This window comes from Trichosurus vulpecula, chromosome 8 (assembly GCF_011100635.1).
Source record: "Trichosurus vulpecula isolate mTriVul1 chromosome 8, mTriVul1.pri, whole genome shotgun sequence".
Taxonomy (NCBI): Eukaryota; Metazoa; Chordata; class Mammalia; order Diprotodontia; family Phalangeridae; genus Trichosurus; species Trichosurus vulpecula.
In genome coordinates, this window is record NC_050580.1 from 43,318,254 (window position 1) to 43,333,675 (window position 15,422).

A 15,422-nucleotide genomic window follows, 5' to 3' on the forward strand; every position below is an offset into this window, starting at 1 on the left:
ATGGGTTTGTCTAGAGCTATGTATATGTCTAGGAAGATATACTCCCCAAATCACTGCCTCAAACTATGCAAAAAGCAATTCACTCAAAGGATGCCAAATAATCTATTGAAAGGATAGCACATCACATCCTTAAAACATATGGAAGGAATAAATTTTATCAGATGGCTTTCCAACCAGATGAGAAAAGGCTTCAGAGTAGGGAGGAGATGCAAGAGGTTACGAAAGGCCCTTAAGGGCAGCTGTGTGTTCCATAATCTTCCTTAGCGTCAAATTCCAAACAAGGATAACAAATCAAAGCAGTAAACATAGAATTAACACCTAATTCCATGGAGGACAGGAAAAAGAATAAGACAAGATCTTTATCCTGAAGGCACTTAAAATCTAGTTGGCTACGTTAACGTACACACACAAAAATTAAACGTGAGACTTAAAATGGTTCAAAACAAGAGAAGGGGCTGATAAAGGGTAATGACATGGCAGTAAAAAGGGTGAGTGGACCCTTTCTGACCATCAAATTATCCCCTGGGCCTAAAAGCCAAACCATCCATATTTCACAGCCAGATTATCTTGAGAAGGCAAGGTTTTAGAGTTAGAAAATCAAGGTTCAAGCTGAGATTGAGGCACACAGCAGCTTTCTAATCCTAAACTAATCACTGATCCTCACTAAGTATAAACTTCTTCATCTGTCAAACAAATACAAAAATAGTTCTATCTAACCTCCTAAGTTTGATGTGAGATATAGGGTTTGGCAAACCTTAAAGCATATCTCAGCACCAGCCATCCTTTGTGAGCCTTTAATTCAGTACTCACTTAACTCAAGGTCTGCCTTATCAAGGAACAAGGGCAATCCAGGGATCAAAAGGGAAACTGTCCTTAAAATATCTATATAGTGCATGAGAAAAAAAGTGGGTTGTTTTTTAGGTTTTGTTGTGTTTTGTTTTTGCCATTCCATTTTTGCACAGTTGGTTTTGAAAAAAAGAATTCTTCAGGCTAAGGTGGTTAGAAAGAACTTTCCTCAGAAGATGGGAGTTGAACTGTCTTAAAGGATGGATAAAATGTGGATACTAAGTGAGTAAGGGGTATAGGCAGCTAGATGGCTCAGTGGATGGAGCACTGGGCCTGGAGTCAAGAAGACCTGAGTTCAAATCCAGCCTCACTTACTAGCTGTGTCACCTTGGAAAAGTCACTTAACTTCTGTTAGCTTTAGTCCACTGGAGAAGGAAATGGCAAACCACTCCAGTATCTTTGCTAAGAAAACCTCGAAGACAGTATAGTACATGAGGTCATGAAGAATCAGACAGGACTGAACAAGACAACAGGGAATCACGAAGATTTTTGGGCAGTTAGGTGGCACCATAGTGCACAGAGCACTGGGCCTGAAGTCAAGAAGACTCATCTTCCAAAGTTCAAATCTGGCCCATTCACTAGCTTTGTGACCCCAAGCAAGGCACTTAACCCTTTTTGCCTCAGTTTCTCATCTGTAAAATGAGCTGGAAAAAGAAATGGCAAACCATTCCAGTATCTCTGCCAAGAAAACCCCAAATGGGGTCACGAAGAGTCAGACACAACAGAAAAACAACTAGGAAAAAAAAGGAGAATAGGGAAATGGCATCACCAAAACACAGATGTGAGGAAGTAAACATGTCCAGAAGACCAAGTAAAGTAGTTTGGCAGAACTGGGAGGTTCCCATAGGGGAGAAAGGGGAGGTATGATCTAAAGCAAGGGTTCTTAAACTTTTTTTGTGCCATGGACCCTCTTGGCAGTCTGCTAAAGCTGATGGAGCCCTTTTCAGAGTATTTTTAAGTGCATATAACAACATACAAGCATCACAAAGGGAGCCAATTTATATTAAAATAAAGTTACCAAATATATTTTTAAAACATTAACAGACCCCAGGATAAGAATCCCTTGCTAAGCATTTCTGGACACAAGATTCCACGTATTTTCCTGTTTTAATTGCCATTTACCTGGATTCTAATTTTTCATTATCACTGAAGATGTGAATATTGTGCATAGAATTTATGTAAACATGTATAAAGGAGAATTAGAAATAACTAAGTTCTTGCTATGTACAGACTGGCAATATGATGCAGTTATATGTACATGATAATGTACTTCTGGAAACTGAATCGTGATGTGTGGATGACTTTACACGGATTTTTTAGCTGATTTTTTGTTTCTTAATTTGTGTTGCATTTACTACTTGTGATCATGTGCTTGTGCCTTAAATCATGGAAGAGTTTAGAGTGCACTGTATTATCTGAAATCAGGATGAGATAGTAATTGATTCTAATTGTACCTAAAGGTGACCCCAAATGGTGGTACCTAATTCTGTTTAAAGAGCATTGGAAGGAAGATTGTTGCACTGTTGCATTTGTTTTTAAATCTGTTAAAAGAATATTAATAAAAACCCTCTTTCAAGCAAATTTTTAAAAAGTTTGTGAAGGGCTTGCATGCCAGGTTACATGTGAACAGAATTTATTCTACAGACAAGAAGCCTCTTAAGATATTTTTGAGAAGAGCAGGGATGATGGGGTGGTGGGACCTGGACCCCAAAAGGCAAAGACCATGTCTCTGGAAGCACCCTTAATACCAGCAAGGTCCTTCTGTGAGGAAATCTTTCCCTGTTGCAGACAGACAGACAGACAGACACAGACATGGACACAGACACACACACACACACACACACACACACATACACACACACACACCCCTACCTGACCCTATAATTCTTTTGATATCAGTACAGACACAGGGGTGCTGGCCCAAGGACTCTTTCCCTGGCACCAGATCCCCAAGGATGCTGTCTCTGGCACCTGGAAAAGAACTATTATGTCCCTTCTCCCCCAATATCTGGTATCAACAGAGCTTTCTCTGTTGACTCCCTGAGTTTTCCCACACATTCCAGCAGCCCAGCACCCAGACTACTGACCACAACCCAATCCTTCCCCAGATCATCTAATTAGCATACTTGGCATTCCCTTCCCTGTCCCTTTTCCATATAAGCATTAGCATCATCCTTCTTAAGCTGGAAGTTCCCTAAGGAACTTCACCGGCTTCTATTGATAAATAAACTATGCCATTAGACTGGAAGATGGTTTGAGAGAGTGAATTCATTCATTTTGGGGGTCCCAGCACCCCTAAACCAGATGAGGGACACAATGAACAAATTTTAGTGAAATTTATCTAACACAGATTAGACAAAGTGGACTGAGAAGAAAAGACTAAAGGAAGGAAACCAAAAGGCTATTTCAATTGCCCAACGTGAAAGGATAAGGGCAAAAAGAAGACTAGTAAGTGTATGTATGGCTCCAATCTCTATTTACAGCCCAGTCTTTCGCTACATTCTAACACATAACGTATTGAAAAATAGTTTGTTCACTAATCTCCAAAAAGGCACGATTTTTTCACCAGTACACTTTTGCTCCATTTCCCCCGCATCTGGAATGTCTTCCCCCAAATTGCCAAATGTCAAAATGTTCTCAATCCTTCAAAGACCATCACCAAATATTCTTCTGCAAAAGCATATTCCACGCTCTCAAAAAACTCAGACCTCCCCACCCTACCCTCAGCTGCCCCTGCTCCACAGTGCTGGGTCTGTGTTTCTTCTCATATCTGTAGTAATCTGTGTGCTCTTCAAGCTTCCTGATGTACTCACACTTGTGAGTCCCATGAGTTCTTTCCACATGGACAATACAGGTGTTTGAGGGGCTTGTTTTTGTCTTTGCATCCCCAGTGCCAAGCACAGTACCTGGCACACAGAAGTCACCCGAACAGCAGGCGTTCCGAAAGGATTTGACTTTCAAAGAAGCAGTGCAATGAGAGCACACGGAAGCCTCGGATATGAAGAGGAACTTTGTCTGCTCAAATACTCCCTGGATGACTTTGGGCAACGTGCAATCTCTGTGGACCCTCATCTGCAGGAGGAGAAGGGGGCCTAAAGGATCTCTACAATCCTTTTCTCCTGAATGGGACCAGATTTGTAAAGGGTTTAGCACTAGGTGCGTGACACCTAGTAGGGCCTTCATAAATGTTATTCTCTCCCCTACACTCTGCACTCCAAAGTGATGACTCCATGCTTGCCTCAGTATCATTAATAACATAACCAACCAATGGGAATTGGAAAAAAAATAAGTTAAAATAAGAGCAGTTTTTCTTGCCCCAACTCAGGAAATTAAGACATTTAATTCTCTACAATCTGACCCAGTAATTCCTACTCCTTGTGTCTGATTGACAGGAAGGGGCTCCTCTGCGGCTGCCTGCCCCCACTGTTTTCTAGGAGGTCCCCTATCATGAATGGTCTGGACTCCTAAAGACGGAGCGACCAACAAAGGGGTACAGCAGTGGCAATTTGTTTCTTCTCGCCAGTCATTTCCTCTAGCTAATTACTCAACATAGAAAATGCCGGAAGTAACATTGCCCACCCCAAGCTGTGTAAGCTAAATACAGGAAATGGTCAACAAGTGTCAATTTCAAACTATGCACTGAATCACCTCCAGGCTTTCTATTAGTTACAAAACAAAAGGAAATCTGGGAGTTCACAGGGAGTGACAAGGTGAAAGGCCCAGCCTCCAAATGAGGTATAAAACAAAATCTGTCACAAATATCAATTTTTCTCCCTAAAGGCTGGGGGTTTTGAATGCATTCTCAATCATATTTCAGGTTTTGTTTGTTTTTCAAATGTAACAGCTGTAAGCAAAGGTGTGGAAACTGGCCCCCAATAATATTCGTTCTTCAACAAAGAGATTTCCCTATCTAGGAGGAAAAGGCAACATTAAAAGCAGAGTGAGGTCCACCTGGGGCTTCTCAACCTTCACTACCTATCCCAACAAAAGAAGAGGAACTTCCTCCACTCTCACTCTGATAAGCAAGCACAGCTCAGGTAGCGCTCATTAACAAAAGGCCTTTCCTGATCTCCTGATTACTGACCAGCTCTCCCTTTGGGTCACTTTGTATTATTTTGCATATGCTTTGTATTCACCTGTCTGAGTATTCACTGTGCCTCACAGTACAAAGTTAGCTCCTTCATGGCAAAAACTTTACTTTTTTTTTCCTTAAATCTCCAGGACCTCATACAGAGCCTTGTAAACAGTAGGAATTTAATAAATGTTCACTGACTTGAACTGAAGAACCCCCTCTATAACAGGCTCCCCATAGTAATCCACACTCTATTTGAAGACATGCAATCTGTCCTGAGGCATCCCACTCCACTTTGAGGCAACATTCAACTGCTAAGATATGTTTCCCAACTGGAAACATATTTTCTAGGTTTAGAAAAATACAATCCAATAGAAGCTCCAAACTGACAGACTTGGATAGAAAAGATCAAGTCATAAACAAATTAGAGGAGCAAGAAAATTTCCTTTTGAATCTATAGATAGAGAAAGAGTTCATGACCAAACAAGAGAGAGTAGAACACAGAAGATAAAATGGACAATTTTGATTACATAAAATTTAAATGTTTTTGCATAAATAAGATCAAAGCAGCTAATTTAGAAGGAAAACAACTGAGGGAAAAATCTTTAAAGCAAGTACCTCTGATAAACATCTCCTTTCCAAGATATCAAATAAGGTGATTCAAATTTATAAGAACAAGAGTCATTCCCCAATGAATAAATTGTCAGAGGACATAAATAGTTCACAAGGGAAGAAAGCCAAGCTATCTATAGCCATGTGAAAAAAAAAAGCTCCAAATCACTTAAAATTAAGGGTGCAAATTAAAGCAACTCTGAAGTTCTACATCTCACCCATCAGACTGGCCAAGATGACCAAAAAAAAAAGGAAAATTACAAATGATGGTGGCACCATGGGAAAATAGGCATGTTGATGCATTGTTAGTGCAGCTATGAACTGGTCCAGTCATTTTGTAAAACACTTTGTAACTATGTCCCCCCCAAATCACTAAATTATTATGTCCTTTAACCCAGTGATGCTACTAAGCCTATGTCCCAAAAAAAAGTGGAGGAAGAAGAAAAGGATCCATATGTACAAAAATATTCATAACAGCTCTTTCTGTAACAGCAAAGGACTGGAAATGAAGGGAGCATCCATGAATTGGAGAATAATTGAACAAAGTATGATACATTAATATGATGAAATACTTTGTGTTTTAGGAAATGATAAAAAGGAAAGAAAAAAACCTGTTAAGACGTTTAGGAACTGATGCAAAGTGAAATGAGAAGAGTAAGAGAACAATTTACACAACAACACTGCAAAGACAAACAACTGTGAAAGGCTGAAGAACTCTGACTGATGCAATGGCTGACCACAAATCCATGAAACCAACAATGAATTTTTCTACCCACCTTCTAATAGACAGGTGAAAAGACTCAAAATGAAGAACGACACGTATGTTTTTGGACATGGTGATGAAGGAATTTGTTTTGCTTGACTATATTTGTTACAAGGGTTTGGTTTTTCCTTTTCTATTTTTTTTTCAACGTGGGGTACAAGGAAGAAAAAAAGTGCTTTTTGATGGAAAATAAAAGTTTAAAAATTGATGTTTTCTTCAGTCAAAATGAAACCTGCCTTTCTGAAACCTTCCATTCATTGCTCCTATTTCTATCCCTTGGGATGAAGGAGAACAAGTATTTATTCTTCCTTCACAAGGTACCTGACAGCTATCATATCCCTTCCTACGCCTACACTTCTCTAAGCTAAAGATTTCCATTAACTTCAATTTAGCCTCCAACAGCATAACTTTCATACATCTCTCTTGCTATAGAGTTCTGCCAAAGAAAAACTTGAGAATAAAGAAGGCTTGGGAAGCTGTGATTATCATAAACTAGCATGATTTCAACCAGTACAAACTCTGGTGGAGTAACCTTACTAACCCTAACTTTCCTTCTCTTTTTCTGACTGGGTTAAATGATCTATCAGAGAAAAATCACTGACACAGTGCATTTGGTTTTCAATAAGACACATGACAAAGTTTCCCTACACCTTTAGAGATAGGATGGAGTGGCATTGGCTATTTAGGCCACAGTCGTAAAGTGAATTCAAAAATGGTGGAAACCCTGCATCTGAAGTACCAATTAAACAAAAAGCATCAACCTGGAGGGTTTCCAGTGGAATGTCACAAGACTCCATCACCTTTTATACAGCATTTTAATCTATGGATGGGTGAAAGCATAAGGGGCATATTTAACAAATCTACCAATAATAGGAAGTTAAGAGGAACAGCTAACAGTGGATAAAAAATTCATGATTCAAAAAGCTTTTCCATCAGAAACTGTCTATCCCAGCACTTAGCACAGTACTGCATACATAGTGAACACTTAAGAAATGGTTTTTCATTCATTCATTTATTCATCAGCCAGAATATGGAGCCAAATAGATGAAAATGAAATTTAAGGAGGATAAATGTAATTTGGAGTTTAAACAACCAAATGCACAAATATGGGATGGGGAGGATATGACTGAGCAATGACTCATGGGGGGAAAAACTGGGACTTCAGTATATTGAAAGCTCAGGAAGTCAATAATATAAACAGGCAGCTAAAAAACTAATGCAATCTTAGAGTGGATTGATTTGAAGAATGGTATCCAGTACCAGAAACGTGCTAGTCCAACCTGTTAGCCCCATCCTTAGCCCTGATTAGATCACATTTTGAGTGTTGTGTTAAATTCTAGATATCAAATTTTCAGAAGGACATTAACAAATTAGAAAACTTCCAAAGGAAGAAGCCCAGGATAGTGGTAGGTTGGAAAGCATGCCACACCAAAATGACTCAAAGAAGCTGAGATTGCTTAATTCAATTTAACCAAAACTCATTAAATACCTACTGTATGGCAGGTACTTGAAAGAAAGAGAGAATGACATAAGGTGAGGCTAGTATGTGGAAGAAAAATCAGACTTGTTCTGTCTGATCCCAGAGGGGAGGGTTAGAACCAATGGAGAGAAGTAACAGAAACAGACTCATTTTCTGAGCTCCAATAGTATGTTCAATGATAGAAAAAAAAATTTAATTCTCAACCACCTCAAATTAATTCTAAGAAACATTAAGTTAAAATTAATACTTCGAAGCACATGAATTACAGAATAATGAATGATACCCTGAATAAGGAAGCCTTCACCCAATAATACTTATTAAGCATCTACATATATGTATAAACACTGTGCTAATGTTCTGATACATTCAATTCATCATGAGAAGGACAAAGAATGAGAATTGGAGGACAAGAGTGAAAAAAGATAAAAAGGAGGGAAAGGGGGCAGGCATAAAGGAATGCCCAAGAAGAATGGAAGAAAATTTAAATCAAGAAAGAGAAAGGATAACAGAGAAAAATGTGTGGGTGTGTGCACATGTGTTTATGTGTGTATACACATTCAAACCTTGAGGAGGGAACTATTCAACCTATCTACCTTCCTTTACTCCTTACCCCCAATCATTTCCTTCTTCCTACACTACACTGTAGAAAATGTTTGTGCATGTATATGTTGAATTTCCTATCTGTCCCTTTAAAGGGCATCAAAAGGCACTCTCCTCCAGAAATTCATCCTGAGAATTCACATCATTCTAATTTGCATCTTTAATGGATTGTTACAACATCTGCACAGCGCAACAACAATGCATTGTTGTTGTGGAATCCTTTCAGTTGTGTCAGACTCTTTTTGAGACTCTATTTAGGGTTTTCTTTGCAAAGATACTGAAGTGGTTTGCTATTTCCCTCTCCAGCTCATTTTACAGATGAGGAAACTGAGGCAAACAGGGTTAAGCAACTTGCCCAGAGTCACATGGCTAGTCAGTCTCTACAGCAGATTTGACTCAGGTCCTCTTGACTCCAGATCCGGTGTTGTATCCACTAAGCCACCTACCTGCTCCTCTCATGCATTAATCACATATTAAATCTTACAGTTATCTGTGCATATAACTTGTTTACTGAACTATGTGAATCACACAAGAGCAAGGATGATACCTCTGCTAGGCTTTATGATCTCCCCCAGCAGCTGGCATGGTGTTTTGTGCCCTAGGAGGAGCAATAAAGGTTAGACAGAATGATCCACATAGGCTCTTTCCTTCCATTAAGCCTAAACTGGCCTATCTGCAAGTTTTCTACATTTTGAAATCTTCCGCAGACAATGTCTTCTTAGTGAAAAGTTTCTGAAAGTTGTTTCTCTTCTTGGCTATTCCTATCCTACCCTTAATCTTGCAATCACTGGTTCTGTTTGATTCTGTTCTGTTTTGACTGAGGGGTAGGGGGAAGGAAAGGAGAGAATAGGGTACATATGTTGACAACTGCCTTAACATTCTAAATTCAGTTAACTAAGAAGATAAATGACAGCTACATAATGTGTTTCTTGGTAGACCAATGGTATCCATGTTTGCACACTGGGACTAACACCCAATAGCCATCAGCAATTTGCTTTAATAACTACCAGGGAGGTCAGAACTTCAGTAAGTTCCAGTTAAGATCCCTTTTTGTGACTAACTACTCCCAATATGACTAAGAGGGGGTCAGAGCTTAAGCTCATGTCCAAAAAAGGCAATTTAACTTCATCTACAGTCATCCAGCTAAACCTGGTGTTCATCACTATTTCTTTATCCTATTTTGTTCATTATCCTAAAAGTTCACTATTTCACAGATTTAAAGGAAGTGATTTCACCTCCAGTTAGTTCCACTAGAAGTTTCACCTCATTTCATCCAAATAAAAGAGGACACCCTTCAAACTGAGCCAAACTGATTCTGGAGATTCTGGATGACTGTTCAGATATGAGCTGGATCAGGTAGATTCTGAGGTCCCTTCCAATAATGAAATTCTAGGATTCTGTGCGTGAGGGGAATTACTCCCTGAATCTCCCAAGTTTCAGAATGCTCACACTAGAATTCAATCTTCTTCTGGCCAGTGACCTAAAGTTCCATACAGAATTTTTCTGACAGCCAAAACATACAACTACATACATGCCCACAAAGCAGCAACATGGGTTAACAGACTTGAATTGGACATGTAAGACTTAGTTCTTAATTCCTCACACCACCACTTAGTCTCAAATAGGTGAGTTCACTCTCATAATTACATTGCTAATTCATAAAACAGAGACTGTAAATCAACCCTCTTAGTAACAATATTTGCATATGCCATGAGTTCTTTAGAAAAGCATTCTGAAAATAAAACTGTTAAAGAATGTGAATTGCCAGTGTTTAGACATCATTTTCTAACTCAAGGGATGATATATGGAAACTACATGGTAATGTTAATTTGGCCTACCCACTTTGCAAGAATAAAAGAAGAGTCTGTATTTTTTTTATTTAAATTTTGTTTTTTCAATCAATGAAAAAGTATCTCTTTTCTGTCTCCATCCCCTCCTCCACCTTCAGAAGGGGATAACACCGTTATTACAAACATGTCATCAAGCAAAATAAATTCTAGTATTGGCAATGTTCCTCCCAAAAAAGTGTCAATGTTCACCCTGTGTCCATTCACTCTGTGTCAGCAGTAGGCAGTCTGTTTCATCATGAGTCCTTTGGAACTGCAGTTGTCATTGTGTGGATCAGTTACAGCAGTGACTGCTAAATCTTTTGGGATCCTGACTATGACACCTCAGCACATGAATTCTTTCTTTCTCACTGCCTGAAGTATTCTTTTCTTTAATCTAAAAGCTCCAGATTTGGGCTATAATATTCCTAAGAGTTTTCATTTGAGGGTTTTTTTCAGGAGGTAACTGACAGATTCTTTCTATTCTCACTTTGCTCCCGGGTTCAAAGAGGTACGGGAAGTTTTCTTTTATGATTACTTAAAATACAATATCTACTTTCAAATAATCCAATGATTTTTAAATTCTCTCTCTTTAAGCTATTTGTCAGTTGTTTTTAATATGATACCTTATATTTTATGTTCTTCTAGCCTTTTGACTTTGTTTTAATATTTCTTGGGTTTTTTTCATGAAGTCATTAACTCCAATTTGGTCTATTCTACTTTCCAAGCTGCTTGTTGCTTGAGTAAAGTTTTGTACTTGGGAGGACAAGGGCTGCATTTCATATATATTTATAACCTCCACAAAGCCTAGAATAATACATTGTCCAGTCTAGGAAGTTGGTGGGTATTTATCACTGAATTCAATGCACACATTTATTAAGCACCTCATATGTGGCAAGGCACTCAGCTAACCGATGAATAAACAGCCAGACGTGCCTACTTCCAGTCTTGCACAAACACAAAGTCCTGTGACTCACAAAAGCCCTCAGACCATTAACTCACCTGAGCTTTCTCTCGCTTCGCTCGAATTAGTGTATCCTGATAATGCTGGGCAACGTGAGCATGCACTCCATCCAGTTTGACTGAAGGAAGCTGCAAGGCCTTCAGAGTTTTTCTGGCATCCCCTTCATCCAATGCTTCATTAATTAAGCCAATTGCTAAAATTCCTAAAAAGGAAGTGATGAGATATCAATGAAAAAGAAAGGAAATCATGAATAGGCCAAATTCTGACTGAACCAGGTTCCATTTCAGAATGGACCACTCTCCAAGCTGTAAGATTTCTTCCATATAAAAGCAGTGTTCACAAAAATAAACGAATCAAAACTGAAACTTCAGTTTTTGCCAGTTACTACATTATGACATTTGTAATTCATTTCATATGTTTCTTGGTTTACTTAATCTAAATTAAGTTATACCTGCTCTCACTGTTATGAAAAGCAATTGGGAATTATGCTGAATGATTAAAATGTGACTCAAATATAATACAATTGGGCTTATCTGCCATAGAGTCAAAGACAGAAAAGCCTAATATACCCCAAAATACTTGTCAGTAGCACTTTTATAATAGCAAAGAACCAGTAAACAAAGCAGATGCCTATCAGTTAGGTAATGGTTAAACAAACTGTAGCACATGGATGTAGTGGAATATTACGGCTCCGAAAGAAATTAGGAATACTCTAGAGAAGCATAGAAATATGTATGTGAAACTGATGTGAAGCAAAGTAAGCAGAACCAGAAAGACAACATACACAACGACAGCAATGGAAATGGAAAGGAACCAAGGAGGGAGAGAGAGGGGGAGGGAGGGAGGAAAGGGGAAAAGAAACAAAGGAAGTGAATGGGGTAATTATAATGACAAAACTTGGCCCCAATGAAGAGATGACAAAAAATGTCTCCCTCAATTCTTTTTGTGTTTGTTTCAATCTTATTTTTTGCTCTGAATTCTCTCCCTCTCTCCTCATCCCTCACTTCCTTAAAGAGGTAGGATACTATGAGTGTGAAACATAGCATATACTGTCAGGCTTGGCTGATACATGGTTTTACTGAACTCTTTTCCCCCCTCTTTTTGTACATAGTTTTATATAGTGTGTTGGTTTAGGTTTTTTTATATAAAGATGACTGACTAGGGATGTGTATATGAAAATGAAGGAGATAAATAAAATATTTATAACCATTTAAAAAGAAAAAATTAAATCTTACACATTATATGCATTTTTCCTTTACCAATGAGAGAAAAATTACTTTTACAAAACTCCAAATTGTTTTCTTTTTCTTTGTTTTGTTTTAAATCTCATGTGACACTGGCAAAAACTGGCTCTTTGTCATGAGTTTCGGTTATGTTCCAATGTGTAAAAGAAAAAAAAGTTTTATTGAAAAAGGAAAAAGAAATCAAGTATATTAATTGTTTTCACCTTAAGGGCAATATAAAGTTAATCCAATTCAGCAGACCTATGCCTTTGCACTAGCTCTTCCCCAAGCCTGGTATGTTCTCTCTCTCCTCCCTCCCTCTCAACCTCTGACTTAAAATTTTTGGTTTCCTTTAAGACTCAACTGAACAACATTATGCGGTAGTTCTTCTCAGCACTACAATGTTCCAAGACAATTCCAAAAGACTCATGCTATCCATGAAATGCTATCCACATCCAGATTAAGAACTATGGAGTCTGAATGCACATTGAAGTATACTATTTTCTGTTCTTTTCTTTGTTGTGGCTTTTCCCTTTTGTTCTGATTCTTCTTTTACAACATGACTAATGTGGAAATACACTTGTTTGTTTTTCTTAAAAAAAGACTCAACTGAAGTGTCACTTCCTCCAGGAGGCCTTTTCCAGTCTTTTGACCTGCTGGTGACATCTCCTTCTAAGGTTCCATTGCATATATTCTAGACTTAATACCTTGTGTACACAGCTTTTACTATGTTGTCTACCCAACCATAGTGTAAGCTCCGTAAAGGACTGTTTTTGCTTTTTCTTTTTTTTCATCCCTAACGCTTGGCACAATAGCTGACACATAGGCAGTGCTTAATAAATGTTTGCTGACTGGCTTATTAAGTACTTGCTGTGTGCAGCCAACACAAATGCTAACTCCCAAATGAATGCTAAAAATTGTTTTTACACAGCATTGGAAAAAAATTAAATATTTTTTAAAATGCTAACTCCCTCCACAAAGCTCTGCCTGCTATCCTTGGTCAGTGATTATCACCCCTTTAGACACTAAAGGACCGACACTGTTCTACAACTCTCCAATGTACTTTGCATGAAATACTCTGTATCAAAGTTAGCAGTACCTTCTCTCTTTACTGAACTATAAGCTCCCTAGCATAGCCTGAATTTGGAATTTAAACTTGGCAAGCTCTTCCAGTTCCTACCACAGTGCTCTACACAAATCTACTAAATTGAACTAAATTCCTAATTGCTGGGGGGTGAGAGTGGGGGTGGTAATCCAACCAAAGTCTAAAGCAATCCCACGATCATACATTGAGAGCTGGACGGGCCACAAAAGGCCCTCCTAGTCCAATCCTTTTATTTTACAGATGAATAAACTGAGACTCGGAGATTAAGTCAAAGACTAATCCACATGCAAAGCTCTTTCCACTACGCAACAGTCATTTATTACCAAAGGTACTTTAGAATATAGAAAATGCAGCTATTTCTGTGCCCAGAAAAAAACAATTTTTTAAAAGCCTGAACAAATTTGCAGATCAAATGATCACCACCAAATAAAAAAGATCAATCATCAACTAAATTTGTTTTCTCTACTCCAAGAGATTTTTGAATGAGTGGTGAATTTCTGCCTATTTCAGGATCTTTATTATTACACATTTCAAAATTAAATTTCTTTAAAAATGATAATAATAATTAGCAGTCTTTGTTGAAAGGGAGCACAAAACTATTTCCACTTTCTCAGGCAAAGAGTACCATTAAGACATCTCCATTTCCCCCACTTCAGTCTCCTCAGGGGAAATGAGGGGAGTGGGAGAGGGAAAGAAAGGAGAGAGAAAAAGAGGGAGAAAGGAAGGAAAGGAGGAAGGTAGGAAGAAAGAGAAGGGGGAAGAGAGAGACTGATCGATTCTTAGGTTTTATCTCCTATTCATTTTTGACCAAAAAACAGCACTTACGCTCATTTTCCTCTTGTACCACCATGTTCACAAGGTCCACAGAAGCCTGAATGTCATTCCACGTAATGAACTCATTATTCTCCGCACATGCCTGGGCTTTCAGCTTCATCAGTTCATCAATATACCTGTCCCCAAAATGAAATAGAAGGTAAGTCCCAGTGTAAGTAGAAGCAAGACCTCAGAACTAATGTGGAAGAGACAATAAAGAGAGATGGGAACAAAGATCTACAAGGCATAAGAGGTCATTAATTACGTCCTGCAATTCAAGACAACAAATGTGAAACTAAGCATATTCTTTTTAAGGAGCTCTCTGGGACCTGGAAAAATGTGTAAGAATGCAAGGAAAGCTATAAAGCAGCTCAAATGCCAAAATACAAAAGTACAAGTTCCCCAGAAGATAAAACAGCGGGACCAGAAGCCCCATTAAGCAACTTCTCTGAGAAGAGGAAAAGAGGCAGTCCATAAATCACAATGTCTCCAAATAAGATTGAATAGGAGTTACAAAAGGGGGCTAACAAATGAGTTTTTCTTTTGTAATTGCCCCTCTCTTTAGTTTGATTAAAGATATAGCTACTCAAAACTATGAATAGTATAAAATCTGCTTCTCTTCTAATTTTTTTAATAATCTTTAATAATTAGGTATTGGAATTTAGTGTGTAATTTGACATAAGATCATGATAGAAGCTTGATCTCTGCCCGTCTGCTTTCCAGTTCCCTCAGTAGTTCGCATGATAGAAGGGGTTCTCTCCCAAGTAACTGGTGCATCTGGGTTAACCAAACACTGGAATACTGAGGGTATTATTTCTGATTCTCCTTTGAATAATCTGCTCCACTGACCCACTTCTCTCTCTTTTTAGTCAACACCAGATGGAGTGATGACAGCTGTGTCACATGTAGTCAGAGGTCTGGAACTGCCATTCCCCCTTCATTCCTTCATCTGTCATTATCTCCCTTGGTATTTTAGATCTTGTTTCTCTGAAGCAGACCACACACTTCACAACAATGGGCAGGAGATGTCTTCCTAACCAAAGGAGGGGCAGAGACAATTACACAAAACTGAAAAGCTTCTGCACAAACAAATCTAAGATACAAAAGGAAGAGGCAGA

The 15,422-nt window shown here is 38.5% G+C and overlaps 1 protein-coding gene across 1 annotated transcript in view; it reads right to left on the bottom strand.

The window, feature by feature from the left end:
• IQGAP1 (IQ motif containing GTPase activating protein 1) overlaps nt 1-15,422 on the bottom strand; it is a 125,027-nt gene that overhangs the window by 39,730 nt on the left and 69,875 nt on the right. Inside the window, exons 14-15 of the mRNA XM_036734398.1 lie at nt 14,317-14,441; nt 11,202-11,365 (exon numbers count right to left, since the gene is read on the bottom strand). Of these exons, the coding sequence (XP_036590293.1) occupies nt 11,202-11,365; nt 14,317-14,441 (289 nt within the window). The remainder of the gene's footprint in view (nt 1-11,201; nt 11,366-14,316; nt 14,442-15,422) is intronic.